At 34.1% G+C, this 15928-nt stretch overlaps 1 protein-coding gene and 1 pseudogene across 2 annotated transcripts in view; one reads left to right on the forward strand and one right to left on the reverse strand.

Moving 5' to 3' along the window:
* The window catches only part of BRIP1 (BRCA1 interacting protein C-terminal helicase 1), a 138282-nt gene that overhangs the window by 106900 nt on the left and 15454 nt on the right, over positions 1–15928 (reverse strand). For both annotated transcript variants that reach the window (XM_014531667.1, XM_014531671.1), the window contains exons 6-7: positions 14334–14453; positions 4254–4322 (exon numbers count right to left, since the gene is read on the reverse strand). In XM_014531667.1, the coding sequence (XP_014387153.1) occupies positions 4254–4322; positions 14334–14453 (189 nt within the window). The remainder of the gene's footprint in view (positions 1–4253; positions 4323–14333; positions 14454–15928) is intronic.
* On the forward strand, positions 1339–2250 carry LOC102262125 (annotated as a pseudogene).

Genomic DNA, 15928 nt, shown 5'->3' on the forward strand with positions numbered 1-15928 from the left:
AATCTAGATAAGCTTTCTCTCACCAAAAATATCAAGTGACATCACTAATGAATTCTAATAATAGCAAACAGGACTCTTGTATACACACACACACACACCTGAAAAAAACCAAAAAGCCAAGAACAAAAGGATATATCCTTTTCAGGATTAGGACATCTATTAATATAGTTTAACATATCAAAAAATAAAATATGAAAAATCGTATTTATCTCTATAGTTTAATATTCATTCTTGATTAAAATGCTAAGTAAGCCGAAACAGGTTTGGCTCAGTGGATAGAGCGTCAGCCTGCGGACTGAAAGGTCCCAGGTTCGATTCCGGTCAAGGGCATGTACCTTGGTTGCGGGCACATCCCCAGTAGGAGATGTGCAGGAGGCAGCTGATCAATGTTTCTAACTCTCTATCTCTCTCCCTTCCTCTCTGTAAAAAATCAATAAAATATATTTTAAAAAAATGCTAAGTAATATACAAATGATTCTTCTCTATTATGACAAAAAATTATATCTTACTATATACATATTCCCCCCCCTCCCAAAAGCTAGTATCATGCTTAATGGGGATAAACTAGAAACATTCCCATTAAGGTCTCAAACAAGACAAAGATAACCATATTTTCTAGTATACATCTGTTGTTTCAGATTAATTAATAATGCTCCCTACCATCTTCATTCTCAAAAGTGTCCTGGTTTGGACAATAAATTAAATGATCATTCTATCTGTTACTATAATTACACTTATACTTTTTCCCTAGATATATAAAATTACAAAACAGGTAAAATGATCACTACTTATAAAAGATATGATTGTATACTTGGAAAACATAAGAAAACTTTGAAACTATTACAAACAATAAAAGAATTCATTAATGAGGTTTGGTACAAAAAAAATAATAAATGTGGTTTGGTAAAAAAAAAAAATAAGTAGTCATATACAGTGGGGCCTTGACTTACGAGTGTCCTGACTAACGAGTTTTTTTAGATACCAGCTGTCTCGGCCAATTTTTTGCATTGAGTTGACAGAGTAATTTGAGTTAACGAGCTCGGTCTCGGAATGAATTAAACTAGTAAGTCCAGGCCCCACTGTATAAAACCACAACTAATTAGAAAATGTAACAAAATAAAAAATCCCAATTATATAGAAATAAAAAATAAATTACCTAAAAATCAACTTACAAATACATTTAAGAAGTTATTGACAGGATGTGTTAATTAACTAGATAGGGGGAATTCTTTTACAATCTATATATACATATCAAATTATCATGATGCAGCTAGGGTGGCTGCGGGACCTGCTTGCTTCCTAGATCCCTGCACCCAAGAGCCTCCCACGCCCTTACCTATGCCCCAGCCCCAGAGGCAGTATGGATGGCTCCCTGAATGGGGGCTGGGTGGCCTGGTCCTCAGGGGCTATTGCATTTACAGGCTGACACGGGGCCAGAGGGGAGAAAGTCATGTGTCGTGGGTTGCGTCCTCCCAGTTTGCAGAAGACTTAACCAATGGTTCATATGATGTTGTTCTAAATGCTGAACAACTTCAGAACTCCTTTATCTACTTGAGTCAACTGAGGATCCTGTAATTATTTAAAGAGATTTGGTCACATTAGCCTTTTCAGCTAACCAAGTCATTATTCGTGAATTGGTTGGTATTCCAATTGTTGGTAGCAAAATCAACAATCCCAACCACAATATTAAAAAGAAGGCTTTCAATACACTGAGTAACCTGAGTGTGAATGTTAAAAATCAATTCACGATAAAGGTATATGTCAATCAAGTCTGTGACGATGTCTTCTCTGGTCCTCTGAACTCCCCTGTGCAACTGGTGGGACTGAGATGGTGAACAAACATGACAGTTACCAAAGACCACCAGCACATGCCTAACAGTTACATTACAGACCTGTTCGAAGTGTTGCTTTCAGGAAATAGAAGCACCAACATTCAAGTTTTGAAACTGCTGTTCAATTTGTCTGAAACTCCAGCCATGACAGAAGGACAACTTGGTGCCCAAGTGGATACACCATTCCTTTCCCTTTATGATGGTCATGTGGCAAAGGAGATTCTTCTTCAAGGTCTTACACTCTTTCAGAATATAAATAACTGCCTCAAAACGGAAGGCCATTTAGCTATTCAGCCTATTTTCACTAAAGGTTCACTGTTTTCCCTATTACATGGAGAAGAATGTGCCAGGAAATATGAGCATTTATCACCATGATGTAGACATGAAGGAAAAGGTAACAATAATATCCAAATTCTAACTGGTAGGTCATATTTTTCCAGAGTAATGTAAACTTCATTTTCATCTTTACAAAGGGATTCTTTCAGCTGCTGAATTTAAACATTAAATATCAGATTTCATCATTTACACAGCTATAACTTGACATGGTCTTCTGGTTTATTTTGGACCATTTTATTGATACCAAATGAATGTAACAGCTTGTTCTGAAACATTTCTTTTTATTTTATTATTTGCTGAGCTACTTCAATTATTTCCTCGACATGAGGTGACAGTGACCTTTTTATGTGTCAGCTACTCTTCTACTGTTTACTTTGATTTGTAGTTACTCATCTGAGAGAACATTAGTATGTGATTGTTTCAGAACTGCCTTAGGAATGACCTTGTTCTTTTAGTAACAATGAGATCCTAAGCTCTTGAGTCCACCTGCCAGCCTAGCCATCCTGCTTTCGGAAGTCTATCCCAATAATCAGAATCTATTCTAGCCAATGAAAATTGTAAACTTTAGGGAAAATGCTTCCTCTATCAGAAATGGATGGACCTAGCAAGCAGAAAATTAGTAAGGACATAGTCTAACTCAATAACACCATCAATCAACTGGATATAAGTGACATCTATAGACTACTTAATCCAGCAACAATAGAATACACATTCTTCGCAAGCTCAGATGGAACCTGAGATTCTGGGCCATAAAACACACTTTAACAAATTTTAAAAAATAGAAATCATACAATGTCTGCTCTCAGACCACAACTGTGCAAGGCTGGTTCAACATTGGAAAATCAATTAATGTCTAAACATCAACAGTCTAAAAAAGAAAATGCATATGATCATGTCAATAGAAGAAGCATTTGACAAAATCCAACACCCATTCATAATAAAAACTCAGTAAACTAGGAGTAGCGAGTAACTTCCTCAACTTGATAAAAAAAAAAAAAAAAAAAAAAAAAAATCTAAAAAAAAAACACACAATTGTAACCAGCATGCCTAATTGTGAGAAACTTAAAGCTTTCCCACTAAGATCAGGTACAAGTCAAGTATGTCCTCTCCCACCACTCCTATTCAACATCATACTGAAAGTTCTAGCTAATGCCATAAGACAAGAAAAGGAAACATAAGGTATACAACTTGGGAAGAAAGATATAAAACTGTCTTTACTAATGGAATGATCGCCTACATAGAAAATTAGAAATAATCAACAAAAAAAACTCCTGGAGCCCTAACCAGTTTGGCTCAGTGGATAGAGCATCAGCCTGCAGACTCAAGGGTCCCAGGTTCGAATCCGGTCAAGGGCATGTACCTTGGTTGCGGGCAAATCCCCAGTAGGGAGTGTGCAGGAGGCAGCTGATCAATGTTTCTCTCTCATCGATGTTTCTAACTCTCTATCCCTCTCCCTTCCTCTATGTAAAAAGTCAATAAAATATATTAAAAAAACAACTCCTGGAACAAGTAAGTGATTAATAGCAAGGTTGCAGGATATAAAGATTAAATGTAAAGTGTCAATTACTTTCCTATATACCAGCAATGAACAAGTGGAGTGTGAAATTAAAAACCCAATACCAATTATATTAGTATCCTCAAAATAATTAGGTATAAATAAATCTAACAAAATATAAATAAGATATATATAAGGAAAACTACAAAACTCTGATGAATAAAATCAAAGAAGAACTAAATAAATGAAGAAACATCCCATGTTCATGGATAGAAAAACTCAATATTGTTAAGATGTCAGTTCTTCCCTATTTGACCTATAGATTTAATGTAATCCCAGTGAAAATCCCAGCAACTAATTTTGTGGATATTGACAAACTAATTCTAACGTTTACATGGAGAGATGAAAGACCCAGATTAGCTAAAGAATATTGAAGGAGAATAAAATTGGAGGATTATGCTGTCCAACTTTAAGACTTACTATAAAGTACAGTAATTAAGACTGTGGTATTGGTAAAATAATTGACAAACAGATTGGTGGAACAGAAGAGAAAGCTCAGAAATAGACCCACATAAATATAGTCAACTGATCTTGAATAAAGGAGCAAAGGCAATAAAATGGAGCAAAATTCGTTTCTTCAACAAAGGGTGCTGGAAGAACTGGAATCCACATGCAAAGAAATGAATCTAGACACAGTCCTTACACCCTTCACAAAAATTTAAGTCAAAATGGATCATAGACCTAAATGTAAAATACAAAAGTATTGAACTCTTAGAAGATAGCATAAGGAAACCTAGATAATCTTGGGTGTGGCTTTAGATACAACACCAAAGGTATGATCTATAAAAGATAGAACTGATAAGCTGGACTTCGTTATAATTAACATTTTCTGCTTTGCAAAAGACAATGTTAAGAGAATAAGAAGATGCCCTAGTTGGTCTGGCTCAATGGATCAATGGATAGAGTGTCGGCCTGTGGACTGAAGGGTCCCGGGTTCAATTCCGGTCAAGGTCACATGCCCGGTTGCAGGCTCGATCCCCAGTTCGGGGTGTGCAGGGGGCACCAAATCAATGATTCTCTCTCATCATTGATGTTTCTATCTCTCTCACTCTCTCCATTCCTCTCTGAAATAAATAAAAACATATTTTTTTTAAAAGAGAGAATAAGAGGACAAACAACATTCTCTTGGGGGGAAATATTTACAAAAATACATCTAATAAGTGACTGTTATCCAAAATATACAAAGAACACTTAAAAATCAACAAGAAGAAAACAAACCATTTTTAAAAAATGACTTTTTAAATCCTTTTAGACCTATTAGACACCTCACTTTTTCACCCTAATTAAAAACCCCACTAAAGAAAATATACAGTTGGCAAATAAGCAAATGAAAACATGCTCAACATAACATGTCATAATGTCATCAGAGAAATGCAAATCAAAACAAGGAGACTACATACCTATTAGAATGGCCAAAATCCAGAAAGCTGACATCACTAAATACTGGCAAGAATGTGGAGCAACAGGAGCTCCCATTCATTGATCTATATAATTTTATTAACCAATGTCACCCCCAATAAATTCAATTAAAAAATCAGTGGTTGGCAGGGGTTCAGGGAGACAAGGACAGGATGAATAGCCAGCACACAGAGGATTTTTAGGGCAGTAAAAATACTCTGAATGATACTACAATGATGGATACATGTTATTATGCATTTGTCCACACCCATTATATGTACAACACCAGGAATGAACCATAATGTAAACTATGGACTTTGGGTGACTGTAATGTGTCAATGCAGATTCATCACCATACTAAAATACACCATTCTGGTGGGGGATGTTGATGATGGAGGTAGGACTTATATGGGAAATTTATGTATCTTCCCTTCAATTTTGCTGTGATCTTTAACCGCTCTATAAAAATCATCTCAATAAAAAATTAAAGAAAAATAACATGATTTAAAGCAAAAATAGTAACAAAATACTGTGTGGTTCATAATATATAGAGAGGTAAAATATATAACAAAATTGCACAAAAGATGAGAGTGTAAATGAAAACATAGTGGTAGAAGGTTCTTACACATTATATATGAAGTAAAATATTTGAAAGTACAGTGATAAATTTAAGATGCAAATTATAAACCCTAGAGCAACCCCAAAACAAATATGCCTTTGCAAGGTCACTTTGTAACTCTTTTTTCCTTCTTTTTTTAATATATTTTTATTGATTTCAGAGAGGAAGGGAGAGGCATAGAGAGATAGAAACATCAATGATGAGAGAGAATCATTATCGGCTGCTTCCTGCATGCCCCCCTACTGGGGATCCAGCCCACAATCCAGGCATGCGCCCTTGGCCGGAATCAAACCTGGGACCCTTCAGGCCGATGCTCTATCCACGATGCTCTATCCACTGAACCAAATCGCCCAGGGCACTTTGTAACTTTTCTCACCAAGAGGTTAACTCCACCCCCTGAATCTGGGTTTGGCCATGTGACTTGCTTTGGTGACTGAGACATTAGCAAACATGACACAATGAGGAGCTCAAAATATATTTGTACATTGGGGTTTATTCTTATGCTGCTCCTGGAATCCTGGGGATATTATATACATAAACCAGGATTAGCCTGCTGGATGATGAGATACCCACCCCATGTCCCAGTGGACTGCCAACCAACCCCCTGTAGCAGAGCTGCCTTGCTGACTTGCAGCTGACCATAGACGCATGAGTGGCCCAGCTGAGATCAGCAGAAGAAATGCCCAGCTGAGCCCAGCCTAAATTGCTGACCCCCAGAATATAAAGCTAAATAAATGGTTGGTTTGTTACACAGCAATAGATAACTAATTATGTGTGTGTGTGTGTATAAGAATAGATAAGTAAAATATCATGGTTTGACAGAGAAAATAGTTGAATTCAGAATTAATGTTAATAACTTAATTATACATTTTGATGGTTTCCAAATTTTCTCTAAAAAACAGGTAATCTTTCATACACAAAAATATCAATGTCATTAAAAAATATCTAATTCAACATAAAAACATTATTTCCACTAAATGCCAAGAGTCTAAAAAAAGGACATTCTTGACCTGATGCATTTGAATGAACAGACAGATTTTAAGTTCTATCAGAGTTTGGATATAAACAATTACAAGTATATAGAAAATTGCATATATTACAAGACAAGACAAAGATTAGCACTAGAAAAAAAAATAAAACCTGGTTTGTGGAAAAAAATTCTTAACAGTATAACATTTGGTTCCGTTTTTATGATATAGACAAAATTACAATAAGGTAAACACCAAATATGTGAAAGGTTAAGGGGAAGAAGTAATGAAGAAATTAGAAAAAAATAGTAAGAAAGCAATAGAAGGTATCTAAAACCAAAAATTCAAGAGAAAAGCAGTTAAGCATGTTCTTTTTAAACAAATAAATAAATATCAGAATAAACAGGTAAAATGATTTCAAATCATTGACTTCAGATAGTGGAAACTGGTGGAAAATAGAACTAATGCAGGGTCTACTACTTTTTGTTGGAAGCCATGTAGAAATCTTTGACTCTGATAAAATACATACATACTTTGAAAAAATAAAAATTTAAAGAGAAACAAAAAAAGGTCCAGGAACCAATTCAAGTATATATTTGGTATATGATAATAGCAAAACTTCATATCAGGAAAAATTACTTTAGCTGACTCTACTACAACTGATCATCTATTTGGAAAAGAATACAGTTAGAGCCTGGCCTCATACATATATTAAAATAAATCCCTATAAATAAGAGGGTTAAATGTTTTTTAAAAATGTAAACTATAACAGAACCATAAAAAATATCTGTTGTAAATTTATACAAAAATTCAGAAAGATTCTCATAAAAGTGTTTATGCTGTTTACTTGTGGGAGGCAGAAAAAGGTGTGGGAGCAATATTTTAAGAGTAAATACTTTAATTTTCACTCTGTACTGGTTTATATTGTTAAAGGTTTTTCAAACAATTTTTTTTAATTTGAATTTTAAATTTCCTTTGCTTCTTTAGTAGATAAAATACAAAAATGTTTAAGATAATTTAATATTTTCCCAATTGTAGGTTGACTATTTAAAGGAAGATATTTTGATGCCAGGCGTATTGAATAATAAAATCTATTTTCTTTTGCACAGTAACTTTGTTTTTTCCTCACCAGCCAACAAGAAAACATTTTTTTCTTAGCCATTCCTTTGCTCTCTTTTTCCCCCATTTATAATCATGAATCCATATTCACTCAATTTTAGAAGTAGGCTCAAATTATGGTTCCACTATTTACATGCAGTATGACCATAGTCAAATAATCTAATATTTTCTAGCTTCAATTTTCTTATGTGTAAAATGGGACTAATATCTGCTCAATTTTCCTCACAGTGCTGATATAAAAATTAAATGAGAAAACATAAATTAACTGGTACAAATATATATTTCAAAAAGCTATCATCATATCATTATTAACTAGTGGCCTGGTGCACAGATTCGTGCACACTGAAAGGAAATTAACTAGAAAAAATGTTTTAATATCGCTATTCGCCCTTTCTCTATAATAGAAGTGTCAGAGATTAAAGAAAATTAGTAAAATGTATATGAAAATAATATAGAAATTGATTAATAAACAATAACATAACAACAAAGACATGATATAAAAACAACATTGATAAAAACAATGACTGATAAATTTATTAAACTTATTCTAATATCTTCCTGTATACCACATTAAGATTAAAAACGCGTTCAGAGTGCTTTACTAATTTCCCTTGTGATGAAGTATTTACAACTATAACTTTAACATCACACGCTCTTCGAACTCGAGAGAAAGCAACATATAACTGACCATGTCCAAAAGCGGGTTCAGGTAGGAATATTTCTATTCTGTCTAGAGTTTATCCTTGTGATTTATTAATAGTTATCGCAAATGCTGGCATCACGGGAAACTGTCTTCGAATTAATTCAAACGGGAGGCCAGCATCAGATGGGGACAAATCAATTCTTGGAATCTGAACAACCTCTCCTCCACAGATCCTGTTAATACTTCAGCTTCGGTTATGTAAAGTCACAATCTTTTGATAATAAATCTAGTACCATTACAAAGACCCCATTTACTATTAAGATTTTCAGTAGCATGATGATTGCACCCACTTTCAATTTTAATTTATGACATGGCATTCCCGAAATAGTGATACTATTAAGAAATTCGATGGGAAAATTTTCCTTTTCAACATCATCAGTTGAATCGATGGGATTATCACTCAAACAGGTGTGAAAATCTCCATCGAGTATATCCAAAATTTCTTCATTTAATTTATGAACGTGCTCATTTTTAGGACAAAGAATCACATTTAGATATATTTTTAATATTATCTATAGATATACTATTTCCAAAGGTGGCTTCAATAATAGATCTGTTACAAACCATTTCATGGGGGATTTCAATAATATCCATTCCTAAATGAAAACTGCTATCAAGTTTGCCATCTCCAAGTTTTACTAACCATTCGCTATAAGCGGAATCCTCTGATCTCATATTTGTTTTAAGAGACAATTGTCTGAAACATCCCCAAACACTACAGTACTTTAAATTCATTTGTACTGCCCTGACCAGTTTGGCTCAGTGGATAGAGCATCGGCCTGTGGACTGAAGGGTCCCGGGTTCGATTCCGGTCAAGGGCATGTACCTTGGTTGCAGGCACATCCCCAGTAGGGGGTGTGCAGGAGGCAGCTGATCGATATTTCTCTCTCATCGATGTTTCTAACTCTCTATCCCTCTCCCTTCCTCTCTGTAAAAAATCAATAAAACAATATTTTTTTAAAAATTCATTTGTACTATGGCTGATCGCATAGCATGCAGCACAACACTGAGACATTGTTGAAAATCTCTGAGAAGAACTTTCCCACCAAATGCAACATTCAAATTAATAATTTCTCTTAGTAATCTATGGCATTCCAAATTCACAATCGACAATGACAGATCGAAACACACACTTTCGATTGGCGCCAGCGAGAGCTTTATATGTATCTATCACGCATGCACAAGTCAACATTTATTTTTAAATTGCCAGTGTGCGTCATATATGCCAGCCGGTCAGTCGGTCACTTAGCCTTTTATATATAAAGATAACTTTATGAAATACAGGTTACTGGTGGTTTTTTTTACTTTATTTTTCTTGTTGACACTAATACAGATATCCCCATTTTCTCCCCCTTTGCTCACCTCCACCCAGCCCCGCTTCTCTCTGGACATCACCACACTGTTGTCTGTGTCTATGGGTTATGCATATATGTTCTTGGGCTAATCCCTTAACCTTCTCTCATCCTGTCCTCCTGTACCCACTGACAGCTGTCAGTCTGTTCCATGTATCTACTTAAGTGTCTCGCATATAATTGGTTCAAAAATTTGTCTGCCTTGAATATATTATACTTCAACTAGTTGGTAATATTATTTAACAACTTGTTCTGAGAGTAGCTACAGAAATCGAAAGTTATTTCTAATCTTTTGTTTATATTAAGCACCAATTTGCCTGTTGGTCCCTGAAATCATTGTTTGATCTTTTATTTTTGTATGCTACAACCAAAATGAACTATAGAAGAAAAAGAAAACATTTTAAAACCTGCTTTAAGTTGCCTCTACTTAATAGCACGGTCACCCCTCCTTAAGTATATGGATCTGAGTAAAATCCGTAAGCCACAATAGTGGCAAGTTGTGCACATCTTTAACTTTGGCCATTTTTTTTTTCATTCATTTATTCAACAAACATGTAAGACTACTAGATACGGGTCCTGTGCAAGATACTGGTTATAAAAACGTGAACAAGAAAGACATCATATTTGTCCTTATGGACATGCTGGCAAGGAGGCTAACTAAACAATTAAACCTACAAATAAGTATATAAACTTTGTTAAACATTGTAAAGAAAAGAGCAGGATGTTGAGAGACTGAAAAGAGGACCTAAGTTAGAAGAATTGTCTACATGGTATTGCATATAATATGACCTGTAACTGTACAAAAATGAACTACCTTTTCCCCAAATATCATCTGAAAGAGTTTATTCAGAGGCAGAATAGTGAGGTTGTTGAGAGGATCAATTCTAAAGCTGATGGCCTGGGTTTTATTTTAAACCAGCCTCTACTCATCAGTTTTGTGACATAAACAACCTATTTAAATGTTCTGTGCCTTAATTTCTTCATCTGCCATTGGGGAATATATTAAGACATTTTTCATAGAGTTAATATAAAATTTGAATTAAGCTCTTTTGTCTTATTTTGAAAACTATCAAATTCACAGAAAAGTTAAAAGACCTTATTCTAACTTTTAACTCACATGAATCTGTATTTATCAGGCAAATTAATATTTCTACAGTGCTTAGAAGAGTTTCTGGCACATAGTAAACATCATATCACTACATAAGCAGTTATGTTAAATAAAAGTAAATTAAAACTATGAGAAAATGATTTGTAAAATACTTTTCAGAGAAAATTGGTCATTTTCTCCTGAGATCCTAGAGAACATGCCAAATGTTGAAGAGAGGGAGGGAGGGAAAGAGAAAGAAAGGGAATGAGAAAATGTGGAAGAGAAAGACAGAGACAGAGATAGAGTCAAAGACAGAGACAGAAAAAAAGAAAAGGCAGGAATTAAGATGAAAAAGGAAAAATAAAAGTCCAAGGTTTTGCCCAACAATACTTTATCTGAAGGTCAACAGCGCTCTCTGCTGGACCTATGTCTTTTCTACACACTAGGCGAAAGTAATAAATTAAAATAATACATGCTACCACTCCACAAAATAAAAAAGTATCACTTTTGTAAAGGAATATAGACAATGTTAGCATTTATTTAATAAAAAAACAAATAAAAGCAAAATAATGTATCTGTAAAAATACCTCCCCCATTGTGAGGATTTGCTAAAGGAATGGAAACAATACAAATAAATTCTAGAGAAAATGATTATAAATAGTGGAACAAAGTAATATCAGAATGGTAATGTTCTACTTTTAAAAACAATGTTTTTCTTAACTATATTTTGACCACATGGAGACTAGTTCTTCAACATATAAATTAGCAGTCAAAAAAGGAAACTAAATGTCCATTCCAGTGACCATGGAAGGTAATTCAAATAAGAGAGGAGGTATTGACACCATTTTCTGAATTGAAGAGACAATGAGGAGACTGGAAATGATAGGAAGGTAAAAAGATAACTATCCAATTCTCCAATCCACAGGATGGGAACCAAATTATTTTACTAAAAACTGAGAAAATTTGAAAGAAAAATCTAAAAAGTTTTAATGTCAAATTTAGTGGAAGACAAAAGTCATTTAATTTATGAAGGAATGTTTAAAAAAAATAATACAACTGCAGATTTCAAATGTATGAAGATTACAACATTTATATCTTTGTAGGGATAAGCGAATGAAACCATTATTTATTAATCCAAATAACCATTCCTTTAAAAAATAAATACCGCCCTCCCTAATAGCATCTTATAGGAATCAAAATAGGAAAAGCATCCTTAGAATTTAGAGCTGTTACATCTAAATGAAATATAGGTATACTAAATCTAGTCCCACCATCCTTTTCCTCCCATTTGAAGGAACAGGTCCTAAAAAGAAATGGTACTTGTACAAGTCCCTCAAATTACCTTATTTAAGATCTTTATATGATAACGCCCTAACCGGTTTGGCTCAGTGGATAAAGCGTCAGCCTGCGGACTAAAGGGTCCCAGGTTCGATTCTGGTCAAGGGCATGCATCTTTGTTGCGGGCACATACCCAGTAGGGAGTGTGCAGGAGGCAGCTGATTGATGTTTCTCTCTCATCAATGTTTCTAAGTCTCTATCCCTCTCCCTTTCTCTCTGTAAAAAAATCAATAAAATATATATATTTTTAAAAAGATCTTTATATGATAGATTAAAATCTAATACATAAAATATGAGTCATATAAACTGTCAACATAAGAAAAGTTCCAAAATACAGAATGCATTTTTTAAATTACTTTAAGAATTTTGGTGATAAACTAATTTCAGAAGCTGTAATACAATAAATATTAAATCTTATGAAACAGTTTTCTTCTACTTCTTTATGAAATCACCTATTCCAGAATTAACAGAAAAAATTTTTGTGGTTTATAATATGCCACTCTGTTAAAGATTAAGAAATATTATACAATGAGGAAAGAACAGTCCCTGTATAGTGTGAAATAGATACTAGATTTATCAGGGTGAACACTTCATAAGTTATATAAATGTCTAATCACTGGGTTGTACACCTAAAACTAATATAATGTTGTATGTCAATTGTAATTGAAAAATAAAAATTATTTTTTAAAAAGAAAATTTGAAAATAAAGAGCAGAAAAAGAGTAATAAAATTTTTTTTAAAAAAATCACTGTAGCTATTAAAATAAAGAAGAAAAATTACCATAGTCTATCAGTCATTCTTTCAAGTAAAAATGATGTTCCGTAAAAAAAGTGGCTAGTTCAGCTCACAATCCAAACTATCCTACCACCAGTGTCCTTCCTCAAGACAATCATTGTATTCCTGTAGGCAAAAGTGTTTCATGAGCACCACTCCTTTCTTCACACAGAATGTTAAAAATCTCAAGCACTGAGATTTGATAAACAGTAATTTTTACTGCTTCATCAAGGGCATTCTTAAGTAAAACTGGCTTTTTAAAAAACTGTATATTAATGATGAAGAAAAATACTATTAGTACAGGTTGGTGCCACTATCTTATTGTGCTAAGTCACCAATAGCTTTACCCAGCATTGCTTCTGCATCAGTGTAAATGTCAAGACAGTAAAAAAAAAAAAAAAAAAAATTAAGAGCAAATAACATCTTAATATTACTGTGAAAATACTTTTGGCCTCACAGAGCACCTGAAAAACATCTTAAGAATCTCCAGCCCTGACCGGTTTGGCTCAGTGGATAGAGCGTAGGCCTGCGGACTGAAGGGTCCTGGGTTCGATTCCGGTCAAGGGCATGTACCTTGGTTTCGGGCACATCCCCAGTGGGGGGTGTGCAGGAGGCAGCTGGTCAATGTTTCCCTCTCATCGATGTTTCTAACTCTCTATCCCTCTCCCTTCCCCTCTGTAAAAAATCAATAAAATATATTTTTAAAAAAATCTCCAGAGCGCCATGATCTGATGATGTGCCTTCCCTCTAACCCAGAGAACTCTGACTCTGCTGTCATGCCCTGCAAAGGAAGCCAGGGCCTGGGATGGGGGACAGTGAGATAGCCCCTCCCTGACACCCACTGTCCTCTCAGGAACACCAAGCGGACAGCTGAATTGTGGGTGGTTGAGTATACTAGTATACACACAGTACTATTATGCTGCCCAACCACTACTTCTTGAGAATTGCTGCTCTAAGGACACTGAAAGAACTTTAGGGAAGCAGAGTTCACAAACATAAGAATATTGACGAGGCAAAAAACGTTCAGATCTCTTTCTAGTCCCATTCTTACATTTTACAAATGATGAAAAGGGAGCACAGAGAGGATAGGATTTACTATCGCATATATTAGTAGCAGAGATGTGATAGCACTTAGAACTTCTGAGTGGTTTTCTACTTTTCTTTGCATTATACTATTCTTCCTTTTTCAAACATGGATTTAACAAATTCCACATTCTCCTTCTTTAAACTAAACAATGGCATAAATACATACATTTTGTGGAGAAAAGGAGTTTATCTTTCTTAATGGAGAGTTGAGTTTTGTGGTCTTTCCTGAAGCAACTTTTGTATCAAAATGGTGTACTTCCTTTTCAAAACAATGCCGTTTTCTAATCTGTAAACACAGGACCAAAATAAAGTTTAAAATAAAGTAAACGTTTGAGCAGGCTGGAAGGGTGGGGGGATAAAAGGTGATGAAAGAAGACTTGACTTGGGGTGGTGAACCAACAATAGTGTACAGATGTTGTATTGTGGAACTGTACACCTGAAATCTGTATACTTTTGTTAACCAGAGTCGCCCCAATAAAAAGGAAAAAAAAAAGTTTGAGCAGGTTAGTTGTCCCCCAAGGTCCAAATAGCTATGTTTGTTTTCAGCATTTAAAAAATGACTATTTCTAACCGACGATAATCAAATAATTTTTAAAAACACAAACAGGCACCTTATTACAAGACCTAAGTAAAATATAGTAATACCTCCTTAATCCTAACCAAAATAGCTTTAATTAGTGATATGTCAAAACTATGGTACTGAAAAATGATCTTCTCATAAAATAGTTCCACCATATGGACACCAAGTATAGTATTATAGCAAAGTCCAAATTACATATCTAACTGGAAAGTAAAAAAGCAAATAAAGTGGAAACCTCATTGGAAATTAAAACTCAAAATAATTTAAATGTAGATATTCATAATTTCCTTCTTGACAGAATTGCTTGGTTACTATTACTTTTACTAGATAGTTGATAATCTAAGTTGTATTTGACTAAATTTCTTTCATAAATACCACTAAGTTTGCTTTCCAGTCTATCCTTTTTTTCTACTTGCCAAAACCCTATTTACTTAAATTATAAAAGGGAGAGGGGCATTTCTATTCATGATCCCATTCCTACCAAAAAAGAAATGAGACCCAAAGAAGTCAAGGATAAGTGTTATATGTTGAGTCCTACCTCACAACATCCAACTCTATGTACACATTTTTGAGGGGGAGGGGGAATTTTCTAAAGATTCACACTTCATTTGTAATTGGTGTTTTTCTAAAAATAAACTAGTTCATTCTATTTCTAAAAATGGTTTAATTATGAAAGTTAAAGATGGTAAGTAAACTACATAAGAATGCAAAAACTTTTTTAATATATTCAATTAAAAATATTCAATTACGTGCAAATGACATGCTGATTAAATAATACCCTTTTTATTTGTAATTAAGGCTATTAAAAGTCCCAGCCTCCCCATCTCACTGCCATAAACTCTATGAGAAAACATGGTATTCATCTATGAAAAGTACTGTCATTTAAATTATCTAGTAATTTAGGCCTTTCAATAATTTTTAGAAAAATTTTATCCTGTATTGATATTAAAAACTCAGTAAATAAAAGTAAACCTTGTAAATATATTAAAACTACCAATACCAAAAGTATCCATGATATAAATATTCATATAAAAGGAATTCTGGACAAAAAATATGCCATTATTAGATAAAAACAACAGAGGAGTTAAAACGTACAAAGTAGCTCTATTATTAATATATGCCCTAAGTAAATATTTTATTATCAAATTCCTCATATATAAGTAAGCATCATGCAGTTTCAC

The sequence above is a fragment of the Myotis brandtii genome, unplaced genomic scaffold, assembly GCF_000412655.1.
Source record: "Myotis brandtii unplaced genomic scaffold, ASM41265v1 scaffold120, whole genome shotgun sequence".
Classification (NCBI taxonomy): domain Eukaryota; kingdom Metazoa; phylum Chordata; class Mammalia; order Chiroptera; family Vespertilionidae; genus Myotis; species Myotis brandtii.